Source organism: Crocodylus porosus, unplaced genomic scaffold, assembly GCF_001723895.1.
Source record: "Crocodylus porosus isolate Cpor-Errol unplaced genomic scaffold, CroPor_comp1, whole genome shotgun sequence".
Taxonomy (NCBI): domain Eukaryota; kingdom Metazoa; phylum Chordata; order Crocodylia; family Crocodylidae; genus Crocodylus; species Crocodylus porosus.
In genome coordinates this window covers 4,746,870-4,760,593 of record NW_017728938.1, presented here as the reverse complement: position 1 = coordinate 4,760,593, position 13,724 = coordinate 4,746,870, and the positions used below count along the sequence as shown (strand labels likewise).

At 53.6% G+C, this 13,724-nt stretch overlaps 1 protein-coding gene across 4 annotated transcripts in view; it reads left to right on the top strand.

Moving 5' to 3' along the window:
- The first annotated feature begins 145 nt into the window (after positions 1-145).
- CDHR4 (cadherin related family member 4) overlaps positions 146-13,724 on the top strand; it is a 25,092-nt gene continuing 11,513 nt past the window's right edge. For 3 of the 4 annotated variants that reach the window (XR_002103225.1, XM_019547507.1, XM_019547505.1), the window contains exons 1-8: positions 6,775-7,742; positions 8,172-8,192; positions 9,226-9,425; positions 10,661-10,826; positions 11,131-11,219; positions 12,253-12,348; positions 12,788-12,888; positions 13,376-13,512. Coding sequence is in view for 3 of the 4 variants with exons in the window: in XM_019547507.1 (XP_019403052.1) it covers positions 7,688-7,742; positions 8,172-8,192; positions 9,226-9,425; positions 10,661-10,826; positions 11,131-11,219; positions 12,253-12,348; positions 12,788-12,888; positions 13,376-13,512 (865 nt within the window). In the remaining variant the exon portion in view is untranslated. Of the gene's footprint in view, positions 350-6,774; positions 7,743-8,171; positions 8,193-9,225; positions 9,426-10,660; positions 10,827-11,130; positions 11,220-12,252; positions 12,349-12,787; positions 12,889-13,375; positions 13,513-13,724 lie in introns of those variants that run through there. The other variant, XM_019547506.1, reaches the window with a different exon arrangement.

Here is a 13,724-nt window from a genome sequence, read left to right as displayed (position 1 = left end):
CGGCCCTAAGGGGCTGGGTCCGGTGCGGGGCTGGGAGGAGCACGGATGCTGGGCTGTGGCTGCACCCTGGGCCCCCCGCGGAGCAGAGGGGCTGGGCCAGATCCTGCTCCTTCTGCGAGACACGGGGGTGATCCTGCCTCAGTCTCCCTGCTCCAGTCCTTGGAAAAAACGTCTATGCATCTGCTTTGGTAAGGGGCCCTCATCTCAACCCTGAGACCAAGGCACAGAAAGCACCCAGTGGGCGGTGGACTGTTTTTCGGGGATTTGAATATTGTGGAGCAAGAACAAGGTAGGCAGGTAACAGGGGAATAGGAGCTGACCCGATGTGTGGCACAGACAAGTGACAGAGGTAAGCTGCTGCCCTTCTAATGTCCTTTCCCCCCAGGTCTGTACCTTGGCTCAGGTGCCCTGGAAAATATATGCACCTCTGCTGTGACTGAGGAGAGCAGGAGAAGCACGACAGGGGCCACAGAGCTGCTGTGCATTGGAAGCTCCTTCTGTGCATTAACCATGCAGTTTTTGGGGACTCCAGATCTCAGCACCCAGCTCCCTACACTTGCTGGCATGACAGCCTGTCCACTGGGCCATTGTGCCCAGGCAGGACTCAGTGTTGTACCCATAGACCAGGGCCAACTCAGGATGCTGAGGCCACATGTAGACCAGTGGATTCAATCCCTTGCTTTTGGCGGTGCATCCCAAGATGTACAAACAAGAATTGGCTATGACTGGTAGGTAAGAACAGTGGTGTCAGAAAACCCTTGTGCCGGAAAGGGACCTGTTGGCACAGGACTTAGTCAAAGGAAGGAGTGCTCTTAGGCTGACAAAGCATTGTCTCTCTCACAGGTGCCTCTACCCTCCCAGCACTTGGGCACAGGAGCAGTGCCACAGGAGGAAGGCCATTTCCTGGGAAACAGAGGAACAGCCTTGATTCCCAGCCTGTAGCCTCCACCCCTTGCATTTGGCACCATGCCCTGACCCTCTCACTAAGGGCCTGTACAGTCCCAGTCAGGCCTGAGACAGCCCATTTCTATAGCAGGAAGCCAGGCTTTTCCTCAAATGGCCAGGAGCAGCTGGGGCTGGCACTGGCAGGAGGGCAGTGCCTGGGAAAGGCATGGTGGGTATAGCTGCAGGGCAGCTGAGATGTTGTTAACCATTCTCAGCCCCAAATAAGTGGAACACATGGTCCTACTCTCTGTGGGAGGAAGTGGGTCAGGAATCTGCCACCAGGCATCTATGGCACAGATCAGTCTAAGCCTAGCGTACTTCCCTCAGCTTCAGGACAGCTCCCAGCCCTCCTTTTAGCCATTTCCCAGTCCTGCCCTTGCTCACATGCACCCCACCCTACTGGGATAGACCTTGGGCTCTTGTCCCAGCTGCTGGTACCCAGACTTTAGGCTTCCTTGTGCCAAGGCTCCTGGCAGTTTTGGGTGGTTCTGGACAGGCTACAGTGCATGCCCCTGGAGGACCCACTCTGTTAGAACTGCCTTGGTCAGGGCCATGGGACAAGCTGGGATCATGGTGCAGACACTAACTTTCTTACCCTCTGACAGTTGCAATAAACTTGGAGCATATAGATAAATACACTGGATGGGACCTTCAGAGATCATCTAGTCCAGTGGTTCTCAAACTTTTTTTTTCACGAACCGCTTGAAAATTGCTAAGGGTCTTGGTGGACCACTTAATAAACTTTTTTTTGTTCTACAAATCAAAGCACACAACTCATATTATAATATCAGTAGTCTTACCTTACAAGTACAGATATTCCCAATTGTTCCGCAACCTTTCTGCGGACTACCTGAATAGAGCTCGTGGACCAGTGGTGGTCTGCAGACCACAGTTTGAGAACCTCTGATCTAGTCCAACACCTATGACTTGTTTCCGGGCTAGGGGAAACCAATGCAATGACTGACATATAGGGCAAGTGTGGGGGGCTGGTCTGAGAAGCAGGCAGCCTCCATGGCTACATTTCTTGCTTCTGACCCACCCAGGCTCTGATCTTCCTCTGTCATCACATACTGTATTTTCCAGAGCACCCATCCAGTCCCCACAATGGCATCTGCCAAGGGGACACTGCCTATCCTTGGAAAATGGTCAGAGTCCTCCCTCCTCCCCACCCCCTCCCTGCTCCCTGATGATCCCTTTGTTAGTGAACCATCCTCCAGTGCAACCCTCTGACCCACCAGGGCCAAGAGCCAAGGCTAAACAGAGTGCTCTTTTCTGGTCATAGTATTTCAGTCATTGGTGATGCATAGGGGGTGCACGCGGGTGCCTGTGCACCCCTTGAGCATAGTGGTGCACCCCCTACGAAAAGGCACTACTGACACTGTTGGTGGTGCCTGTGGGCAGTCGCTACTCACCACCCTCCCCCCCACTACTGCCAACAGTGCTGGTGGCATCTGCGGGTGGTCAGCGATTACTGCTGACCACCGTCGACGCTGCCAGAGACATCTGTGGATGGTTGCCAACCCCTGGTTGGTGCTCGCCACCCCCCTCCCCAGCTGCTGACAGTGCCAGTGGCATCTGCAGGAGCTTCCTGCTTATTGCCGCTGTGAGCAGCACCATGCTCCCTGCCCCCCCAGCCACCACGGGCACGTGTTGTTCATGATTTCAATACTCAAGGCACTTGCAAAAACTGACACCAAGATTCCCCAAGTCAGGGGTTCCAGGGCGCTTCACTCCCTACCTACAACCTGTGCTAGGCCAGGCCAGGGCTCCCTCAACACACAGCCCTGCTGTTACCCCTACCCACAGTCTCCTGCTAGCTGTGCCCTGGGTGCTCCCTCATCTCAATTCTAGTGCTGTCCTTCGTTCCCAACTCATAGCCCACCTCCTCTCCCAGCTCTGGCAGATGCACTGGTATACCATGAGGTCTGTGCAGTTCTGCAGAAACTACAGAGCCTGCCATAGCGCAGAGGGCTGCTCTGCTTGCATCAGTGGGGAAACAGTAGTGCAAAGAGAAGCAAGGCTGCACAGGAGTTGGGGTTCCCCAGCTCTCCCTCCTTGGGTATCCCCTTCCTGAGAGGACATCTGCCCCTGTGCTCTAGAGAAGGGTCCAGTGGAAAAGAACAGGAATCAGCACACCCGGACTGCTGGGTGCCCTCACTGTCCAGGGCATACTTCCCATGGGGGAGTGTCACGGAGAGAAGCCGAGGGAAAGGCAGTGGGTTATGAGCAAGAGCTAGCTTCATCTTGAGCACCAGGGATCTGACTCATCTTCCCACCAATCAGCGAAATGGGAGCACCCTCTGGTGGCCACACGGCCAGATGCTGCGTTGGCTCTAGGCTGGGATGGATGGAGTTAGGGCCATAAACTTGCTGCATCAGAGAGCAACAGGTCTGATTTTAACCCTGCTTATGTTATTCAAGTTCACCTATAGCTAGGTCTACACTCTACAATGGTAATGTTGTGTCTTCTTTCTCTGCATGCCCTCATTAATATGCAAGTTCAGAGGTTTGGGGGTACTTGCACCTATTTTTACTGTTTGTGGGCCTGGATTTTACTCTTTGGGGTTAAAGCATGCAATTGTAACAGGCAGGTGGATCCCATTTTGTGTCCGAGGGCCCTCCCTTCCCAAATGGTGATGTCTGTAGGCACACTGATGTCACCAATGGAAAGTTACACAAAGGTCAGTGACAGGTCAGCCCTCACTAGGAACATAAGAACTGCCATTTACTGGGTCAGACCATGAGATCGGGGTGGGCAATTATTTCTGCTGGAAAGCTGCTTAATGAATTTTGGTGAATTTGTCTAGGGCTGCAGAAGTAGCCCTACGCCCTGGTAGCTATCTTGGGATGTTTGCCACTGGAAGTCCCACTAGCTGCATGTGGCGGTAGGGAGTGGGGAAGGCAGCAGGCTCCATCACATGAGGCTTTGCGAGTCCCAGGAGCTGCACGTGAGCCCCGCAGAGTAGAGGTAGGCCAGCCTGGCGCCACTCTCCTGCCACATGCAGCTCCTGGAACTGGCTGGAGCCATGCAGCACCTGGCGGCAGTGCCTGCAAGGGCCACAAACACCCTAAGAGCCCACTGCTTGGTGCTGCTGCTGGCAGCAGAGGCTGTGTGCTATGGGGGACAGTGGCAGGTCCCTACACCCCCCTACCTTCCCTTAGCCCACAAACCTCACACATACCCACACGCTGACAACCCAAGCTCTGTGCTCCCACCACCCCACTGGGCACAGGCCCCAGGCTCCGTGCTCCTGCCAGTCCCAGCCGCATTGTCCATGCACCCAGCTGCAGCTTCCCTATCTGCTGCCTGGAGCAAGTGCTGCAGCAGGGGCATGATGAGGAGCCTCTGGAAGCCAGGGAAGCTGAACAGGTCCCCTGGCAGCTGCAGCAGGCAGGGCGCCTGGAAGCTGTGCATGCTGGCTGGGGCTGGAGTCAGGGCCCTCCTGTGTAGAAGGGTGGGAGCAAAGTGCACCAGTGGGATGGGGGCATAATTAATTGGTGGGTGCCCGCAGGACAGATGAAATGGCCCAGCAAGCTGGATTTCGCCCCGGGCCGTGTTTTGCCCACCACTGCCATAGGTCCATCTTGCCCCGTATCCTGTGTCACATAGTGGCTGAGAGCAGATGCTTAAAGGAAGAGTGAATTGGATGTGACCAGGATTTTTTCCACTGTTCCTCTCTCACTTGTACCCTTTAGCATTGAGAGTCTAGGAAGTTCTGATTCTAGGCCTGTACCCCTAACTCACATGCTCAATAGCCATTGAGGCACCTTTCCTCCAAGAATTTGTCCAATCCCTTTTTTGAATCGGTTAAAGTCAGCTTCTACAGTGTCTGGTGGCAATGAGTTTAATTACACACTGTGTAAAAAATAACTTCCTTTTGTTAATTTTAAACTTACTACCTACTAATTTCATTTTATGACCCTTAGGGAGCCGCATTGGAGTGGCGCTCAGTTTTAGCATAGAAATGGTGTGTGTAAGGAGAAATTTGGGACAGGTGTTACTCAGCTTCTCAAAGGGAAAGCACCTACTTGCTATAGTAGATTCAGATAGAGGCCTGATGCTAACTATAGCAGTAAGAGCTGAAATCCCTGGGAATAGTGTTGAGTAGGTCAGGGTCTAATAGAGCTGGGGTTGCCTATACAGTCTTAGAGGACCAGTGGCAGAGAAGCAACGGTGAACCCTGATAGCAGCAACCAGAATAGTGATCCCCAGCAGGGAAATAGTGGCAAGTCAAGTGCAAACATCCTTACCTGGCACTTGCTACTTTGGCTGGTGTAGGTGGTGGAGCCCAAGAAGTAAAGCAGCAACCCCTGGCAGGAGGATGAGTTGGGCCGCCCTACCCAGCACTTCCTACTTTGGCTTGTGTAGGCAGTAGGCAGTGGTGGGCAATTGTTTTGACTAGATGGCCACATTAGGAATATGTGTGAGCTGTTGCAGGCCAGAGCAGGGCATGTGGGGTGCTAACCTGGTCTGGCCTGGTGTGGTGGGGGGTGAGTAATTGATATTGTCTGACCCAGGCTGGTCCAGCCTGGACACAGATGAAGCAGGCAGGTGGGGTCTCCATGGTCAGGACCATTGTGGGCAGGGTGCACTTGGCCAGGTGGATAGGATGGGTGTATGGGCGGGCAGGGAGAGGCATCCAGGAGTGAGATGGGCGAGCAGGCCAGGGCCAGGGCCAGGGCCAGGATTGAAATCATGCAGGAGTGACAGCGCAGGGCTGGGGCCTGGGGCAGAGCCACAGTCTGCTCCCTGCACAGCAGGGACAGACAGGGAGGAGCTTGTGGCTCTGCCCCAGGTCCCAGCCCCACACTGTTACTGCTCCACGATCCTTGCCCCCACCTACCTGTCCTGCTCCCAGGTGCTGCTCCCCGCCTCCCTGCAGCCCCATCCCAACCACCCGGCCAAGCAAGCCTTGCCTGCAGCGGTCCTGGATGATCTCCATGGAGACCCCACCTGCCTCAGCTGTGGGTGCAGGACAGAAGGGCCAGGTCTGGTGGCATCAGAGACACTAGCAATGGGAGCTGGAAGGAGCCACTGATCAGGCTGCTAGGAAGTGGAGTCCAGCTGCCACACCACCCCTGCTCTGCCATGCACCCAGGGATGACAAGACCAGCTGCACAAACCACAGCCTGGGATGCCCTAGCACCTTGCCCAGGCAGGGCTGAGGGACCTGCCACAGGCTGGATAAAATCCCTTGGTGGGCTGGATCCAGTCTGCAGGCCATATTTTGCCCACTTCCTGCAGTAGAGCCCCTGGAAGGCAGCCTTGGGTTAGTCTTCCCTCCCACCTGAGAGGGCTAGGTGGTAGTTCCCAAGGTTGGTTTGCCAATGACTGAGACTGTTAATTGTATTGAGTTTCAGTTCATGTTAATAGTTAAAGTTTTCTCTAAGACTGGCTGTTTGCTCCCTTTTCCCCTGTAATAAACCATGACGTAGTTGAACATTGCTTGTGAGTTGGAAAGTGGTTTCACTTTGGAACACTTGGTTAAAATGGATTTTCCAAGTTTCTCCATGCAAGCTGGAGTCAAATTTGGAAAGCTTGTTTTAGACTTCTAAAATTGAGCCCAGCCCCTGTTACTGCCATCCAGGTAGAAGGGTTATGTGATACTGGGAGAAGTGGTACCCCTAGGGCAGGGGTGGGCAATTATTTCAGGGGGAGGGCCGCTTACTGAGTTTTGGAAAGCCACTGGGGGCCGATGACAGGCAGCCAGAGAGAGATAAATATGAATTTTCTAAATTTTTTAGGTGCCCCGTGGGCCAGATAGAATGGCCTGGCAGGCCGCATTCAGCCTGCGGGCTGCATTTTGCCCACCCCTGCCCTAGGGTCTGAGTGCTCAGGTAATGGATCTGAAAGGGTCCAGGGCAGCTTACTCAGGGCTCCAAGCCCCAGATAGTCACAGCGGAGTCAGGCACAGCACTCGCTGCATCTAGGCTCCCAGTAGGCACAGGACTGGGAGGGGTTACATGAGCTGCCATGAGGAGCCCCCTATCATTAGACTTACAACCAGTGCCGGGGCATAGTTAGCTCTGTGTAGTGTATTGGGTAGACAAGGCTGGCCCTGGGACTGAGCAATGGTCTACTAGGTGCAGCCCTAAGGCTGGCTCATGGCTGCATGCTTCCTGGGAGTCTGAGCTTCCTGCATGCATTCTGGGATGAGAAGCTGCAGCCTGGTCCTGTGTGTGGGTTTGGGGGGTGTAGGCAGACAGCAGGGAAAGCTTCAAGCTGTGTCAGCTGTTGTTAATTAAAGATAGGACCCCCATCAGGAAAGGTACGTGTCTTGTGCCAGCCCAGCATTGGTGTGCCACAAACACAATCAATTTAGTGGGGTAGTCACAGCATCTCGGCACAAAGTTTGAATGGATGTAAAAGCTCAGCTGGGCGCAAGTATGGTGTTCCTCAGCCTGAGCTAACAGTGACAGGAGGAGGCTCTGTGTTGTAAGGAAGGGTCAGGGACCTCAGGATTCAGGCTAAAGGGGAAAGCCTGGGGAAGCACAGATCACAGGCTGGCACAGCATGGCCAGTAGATGACAGAAGGGCCCTGGAAGTTGTTACCATCATCTGAGTGAGGGAGTGGCCACTGTCCTTGGGATCAGCAGGACTGGGGTGGTGCCTGCTTTTCCTGAGCATAACCTAGAGTCTATAGCAACAGCCCAGCAACCTTCTGCAGGTTCCCAAACATAGGCAGGCAGAGTTGAGCCACCTGGCCACATCCAGTCTGTGGACACTGTCTCTCTGGCAGCTATGGGAGTATTCAGGCACCTGCCTCTACTGCTGCTCCTCATCCTTGGCACCTCAGGTAGGTACACCAGAGCTGAAATTCCTGCAATCCAGCCACAGGAAGAACTTGTTCCTTGCCAGGCTTCGCTGCCTGTGGATCAAATGCTGAGTGATGGCAGGTCCCTGTGGAGCAGAACCACCAGAGATCTATGCTGGTAGGTTCCCTCTCTGCTAGAGTCTCTGTGATGCTGATGGTGGCTGTATTCCTCCAGTAGCCAGCGCTGCCTGAGTCCCTAAGGCACTGGAAGGACTCCTCAGAGACTTAGCACTGCCCAGGAGCCACCCCACCCTTGAGTACCCATGGCACTGGCAACGCAACACCTCACAACTGTGGGCTGTGTCTCCTCTCAGGTTGGGGCTGGAGGAAGGTGGGCATGTAAGCATTCAGTGCTGAGCCCAAGCTATGCAGTGTCCCACAGACGGATGACAGTATCTCTTCCTCTTTCAGGGGTCTTCGTCAGAGCCACAGGTAAGAACAGAACAGAAGGATTCACACCTGGCAACCTGCCACATTCACACTTGAGTCAGTTATCCCTACCCTTTGCTTTGTGCTGGGAAAACACCAGAGTCCAGATAAGCCCTGTAGAGTGTGGGCTCAGCCACCAATCCAGCCAAAGATATAGGAGTGTGTGTTTGGGGAGGGGAGGGGGGAGAGGGAGTTTTCTACATCTTTGTATGTATTTACACATTCCTGGGTAAGTGCTATGTAGGTGAGTCTGCCCAAGTGGTTATGGCTGTATGTGTAAACATGCATTGTGGTATAGCTGTGTGTATAAATATGCATATCAATGCCCCAGTGTATGCTTGGCTGTAAGGTTGTATGAATGTGTGTATAGGTGCTCCCATGTGTGTACCCCTGAATGTGGCTCTGTGTGTGTGAATATGTGTATTGGTATGCCCGTATATATGCACAGCTGGGTGGGTGTCCATGTGTATGTGCCCATGTGAGTATAGATGACTCTGTGCATGGCTGGGTCCATGAACGAGTGGCTGTGGCTGTGAATGTATACATGGTGATGCTTCTGTGTGCATATCTGTGGCAGATGGGTGCCAGGGGTGTGCATATGGCTCCTATGTGGATGTCAGTATGTGTGGAAATACATGCTGAATGGATGCCCAGGGGTGTGTGGGTCTGTCTGTGTGGCTGTGGGTGTGAGCAGCGGTGTACCATGTGTGTGAATGTGTGTGCACCACGTATGTGTGTCCATGTCCCAGTGCATGGGAAGCACTTTATTCAGGCTCCAGTAGAGGGGCTGTAATCTCTCCAAATCCAAGGACATATGATAGCCTGTGGTAAGCAATGCACCTCTAAGTGGTGCTTTAAGTGGAAAGGGGTGCAGGGGCAAGGCCAAGGTAACTGTTCCAGGGCATTCCCAGCCAGGACACACGGCAAAAGATGCACCTGTTTCCCTGAATGGGTAGTGCCCATCTCCTCCAGGAAGGGTTAATTTCAGGCTGGAGCTAGAATGGGGCAAGTTCTCTGACACCACCTCCATACCCAGCACTGCTTGATCTTCCACGTACTGTGAATGTGAGTGAGAATGCGCCGCCTGGCATGTCCATCGCAGAATTCATCGTCAACTGCACGTACTTGAACAGTAACATCAGCGTCACTCTGCAAAGTGTAACCCCCCCCACTGCTTTCTTCAACCCACCTACCATCAGCTCTAGTGACACTGTGGACAAAGGCTACAGCATTAAGGTAGGGCAGAGGGTAGGTACCAAATAAAGTGCTCCAGACATGAGGTGTCTGCCCAAACCTCCTTAGTCTGCCTTGGCACAAGGCAAAGAGGAAGGCATCTCCAAGGCTGCCAGGGCTGGCAGACCCCCATATAGCTCTGATGCAGGTATAGGATCCAGACACTGGCAGTTCCCTGGGATCAGAATTTTCAGTAGAGACAAAGAGCCCAATGGCTCCATTGCTCTGTACCAGTGCTGTGTACTACCCTTGGGCCAGGACAGTACTGGGTGAGGGTGACATCTGCCTTCCCTCCCAGTGGGGAATAGGGGATTTGCCAGGACTCTACTGTGACTAGAAGTCTGTCCAGAGCCAGTGTCAGAACCAGAAGGGAAGGCCAAGAAAGACTGAATTAAACCTGCAGGTTAGGGAACTCCCGTCTTGTCAGCACGGAGGCGGAAAAGGATCTTGGGGTCATCATTGACTCCAAGATGAACATGGGCCGGCAGTGTGGGGGTGCAGTTAGGAAGGCCAACTGCACCTTGTCATGCATCCACAGATGCATCTCGAGCAGGTCCAAAGAGGTGATCCTCCCCCTCTATGTGGCACTGGTCAGGCCGCAGTTGGAGTACTGCGTCCAGTTCTGGGCACCGCATTTCAAGAGGGATGTCGACAGCATGGAGAGGGTCCAGAGGAGGACCAATCGTACGATCAGGGGACAACAGGGCAGGCGCTATGAGAAGAGGCTACGGGACCTGAACCTGTTCAGCCTCCAAAAGAGAAGGCTGAGGGGGGATCTTGTGGCCTGTTATAAACTAGTCAGGGGGGATCAGCAGGCATTGGGGGAGTCACTGTACCCCCGAGCACCGCCAGGAGTGACCAGGAATAACAGTCACAAGCTGGCAGAGGGTAGGTTTAGGTTAGATATCAGGAGGCGCTACTTTACGGTCAGGGCAGCTAGGGTCTGGAACCAACTTCCAAGAGAAGTGGTGCAGGCTCCTACCCTGGGGGTGTTTAAGAGGAGGTTAGATGAACACCTTGCTGGGGTCGTTTGACCCCAGTATTCTTTCCTGCCATGGCAGAGGGTCGGACTAGATGATCTGCTCAGGTCCCTTCCAACCCTAGAAACTATGAAACTATGAAACTGCTGCCTGTGGGATTCGGGCTCTGGACTGGGGCTCCCATTGCATGTAGGGGGCTGGAATAGCAACATACTCATTGGGCTAGCTCTTCTGTTAACTACTGTTACCCTCTGCTAGATCACACTCAGCCCTGCTGCTGCCCTGGATGCCAGGCAGGTGAATCAATACACACTGGTCCTGCAGGCCCAGTGCCCAGCTGAGGAGCTTGTTGAGACACAGCTATTTGTCCAGGTCAGGCCAGAAGATGCTGCCCCCCAGTGCATGGGCAAGTTTGCCAGTGCAGGTAAGGCTGGGACTGGGAGGGAGGGAGCCTTGGTTAGATGGAGCACCCATATTTCTAGAAACTGGGGTAACTTTGTCTGTATGAAGTGCCAGCATGGCTTAGTATAAGGGTATTCTGGCAGGGCCAGTAGAGCATTTCTTGTGTTAACAGGAGTCCACTGGCCCTCAGCCCTGTGTGATGGATGTGATCTGGGCTACAGCATGTTCCACCTTGTAGAGCACAGGTCAAGTGCTTGCCCAATTTTTGATGCCTGAAAGAACCTCTGAGCCCACCCTCCTTACCTGTGTTCACTTCTTTGCTGCAGATGGGGATCTGGTGGAAGTCCCAGAGAATGTGGCTCCATTGTTACCCATCTACACTGTGATCCTGCGGCGCCCAGTGTGTGGGCTGAGGGTAAGCTAAGCATGGAGTTAGGCTTGGCCCTCTTCCTGCTGAGGTTCTAGGGCACCTAGCATGCCAAGCCCAGAAAAGCTTTCTCCTACTAACACCCACGGAGTTTGTGGAAATGTAGAGTGATAGCATCCCCAAGTACGCTATTCCTCTTGGCAATGCTAGTTGCACTTGGGCTGGGGGGCACAGGGCATAGGGGTTGAAGACAGTGCTGCCCCACCCAGAGCTTGCTCCTGAAACCACTCTAAATATGGCTGCTAACCAATCCTGCTAAAACAGCTAAACTGTTTCCTTCCCCACTCTGTCTCCAGTCTAGGTCCCATGAAACCATGAGCCACCAGAAAATAGGGAAAGGGACAGCACAGCCTGAAATTTGGGGAATAGAGGGTGGAAGGAGTGAAGAGCTGTTCATAGTCTAGGGTACCAGGCACTATGAAGGGACTCATCTCCAGGCAGGAAAGAGTCCAGAGGAGAGCCATGCGCATGATCAGAGGTCAGGAAAACAGATCTTACGATGATAGGCTGAGAGATATGGGACTCTTGAGCCTGGAAAAGCGTAGGCTCAGGGGTGATCTGATGGCTACCTATAAGTTTATCAGGGTGACCACCAGGATCTGGGGGAACGTTTGTTCACCAGAGCGCCCCAAGGGATGACGAGGTCAAACGGTCACAAACCCCTGCAAGACCGTTTCAGGCTGGACATAAGGAAGAATTTCTTTACTGTCCGAGCCCCCAAGGTCTGGAACAGCTGCCATCGGAGGTGGTTCAAGCACCTACATTGAACACCTTCAAGAGTAAATTGGATGCTTATCTTGCTGGGATCCTATGACCCCAGCTGACTTCCTGCCCTTTGGGCGGGGGGCTGGACTTGATGATCTCCCGAGGTCCCTTCCAGCCCTGATGTCTATGAAATCTATGATATGAAAGGATCTGTGATAGGCATTGTTCTGGGCTCTGTGGAAAAGGGTCTCTGTCAAATGGGGCTGGAGGCATGAGGTCCCTACTCACTCTGGATGAACCCCTTTCACTCCCACAGTTCACCATTGAAGACAACAACTCACCATTCAGTATCAGCTCCAGTGGCCAGGTGCTGGCCCCAGAAACTGGCTCCTCCTTGAGACATCACAATCAGGTGAGTGCCAAGGCTTGCTCCTCTTAGGGACCCCTGCCACTAACTTTCACCTACTATGTGGTACCCTTCATTCTCTACCACCTCTTTTCCCCATCCAAACCAAGACAACCCATCTCTTTCTCACCCCTGTATGGAAACCTTCATTCTCTGTTAATTCTAACCCTTCCCAAGGACACACCTCCACCTTCCTAGCTGTGCTCTTGGGGCATCCTTTGCTCCCCCTCGCAGGACTCCATGTCCTCATCATTCCCTCAGCACTAGGACTTAGCTTCCTCTACCTCTTGGTGCCCATCTGGAGCTTCTCCTAAATACCCCTGCCTGTGCAATGGCCTATGCCAATGGCATGACTTTCCCTCCTCTTCCTAGCATGTCATCCCTTACACCTGCCTACACAGCACAGCGGGCAACCATAGCTTCTCACTATGTCCTTTGTCTCCAGTTCAGACTGCAGATATTGGTGACTGACAGAAGAGGAAGGAACTGCAGCGGGATCCTGAAGGTGCAAGTGCTGCATGTTCACCAGCCCCGTGTCAACTTCACGTAAGTGACAGGGATCAGTTGGCAAAGTCAGGAGGTGGGGCTGTGGATATACATAACAGGAGTGCTGAGGTAGAAGGCATATGCAGAGAATTTAGGGTCTAGGGATGTGAGGCACAGGGATGTGTTAGAGGCATAGGTAGGAGTTGTGGGGGCAGAGGTGTGGTGTCCAGGGGAGGTGGAGAACAGGGGCATGGGGTACAATGAGAGGTGTGAGGGGCAGGGATGGTGGGTTGGAGATGCTGACCTGGGATGGCAGAAGCAAGCTGCCCCAAGCACAGGCAGCACAGCATCTCTGGACAGCAGACCAGCGTGCACCGCAAGACAGCATTGTCTCCTCATTCCTATTTGCCAGAGAGTCACTGGCACAACTGCCTGGGGTCAGGTCTTGAAGCTGGGGCCCACAACAAGTGAGTGCCCAGCTGTGGAGAGCTAAGTGTGAGGTGGTTTCCCTGGGGTGAGCTGACCCACGGCTCTACCATTGCTCCAGGGTGCCATGGCAGGCTGTGATGGTGGAGGAGAACACGGGACCCATGCAGAGAATCACAAAAGTCTCAGCCAGTGGAAACAACGTGCGCTACAAGATCATTGCACCAGCCTTTCACAGGCTCTACACTATCAACCCATGTGAGCCAGGCCTGTACATGGCCCACAACACTGTATGGGAACAAGACATCCTCCAACAACAGTGTATCTAGGAGTGGGAAGCTCAGGGTTCTTCCCCTCTAATGTGATGGGGGCAGTCAGGGAGGTGGGTGTCAGAGTTTTTCCGTTTAATTGGGAAAAACTCAAGGAAGCATCCCTTAGGGCTGTCCCCATAATGTGATGGGGGACAGCTT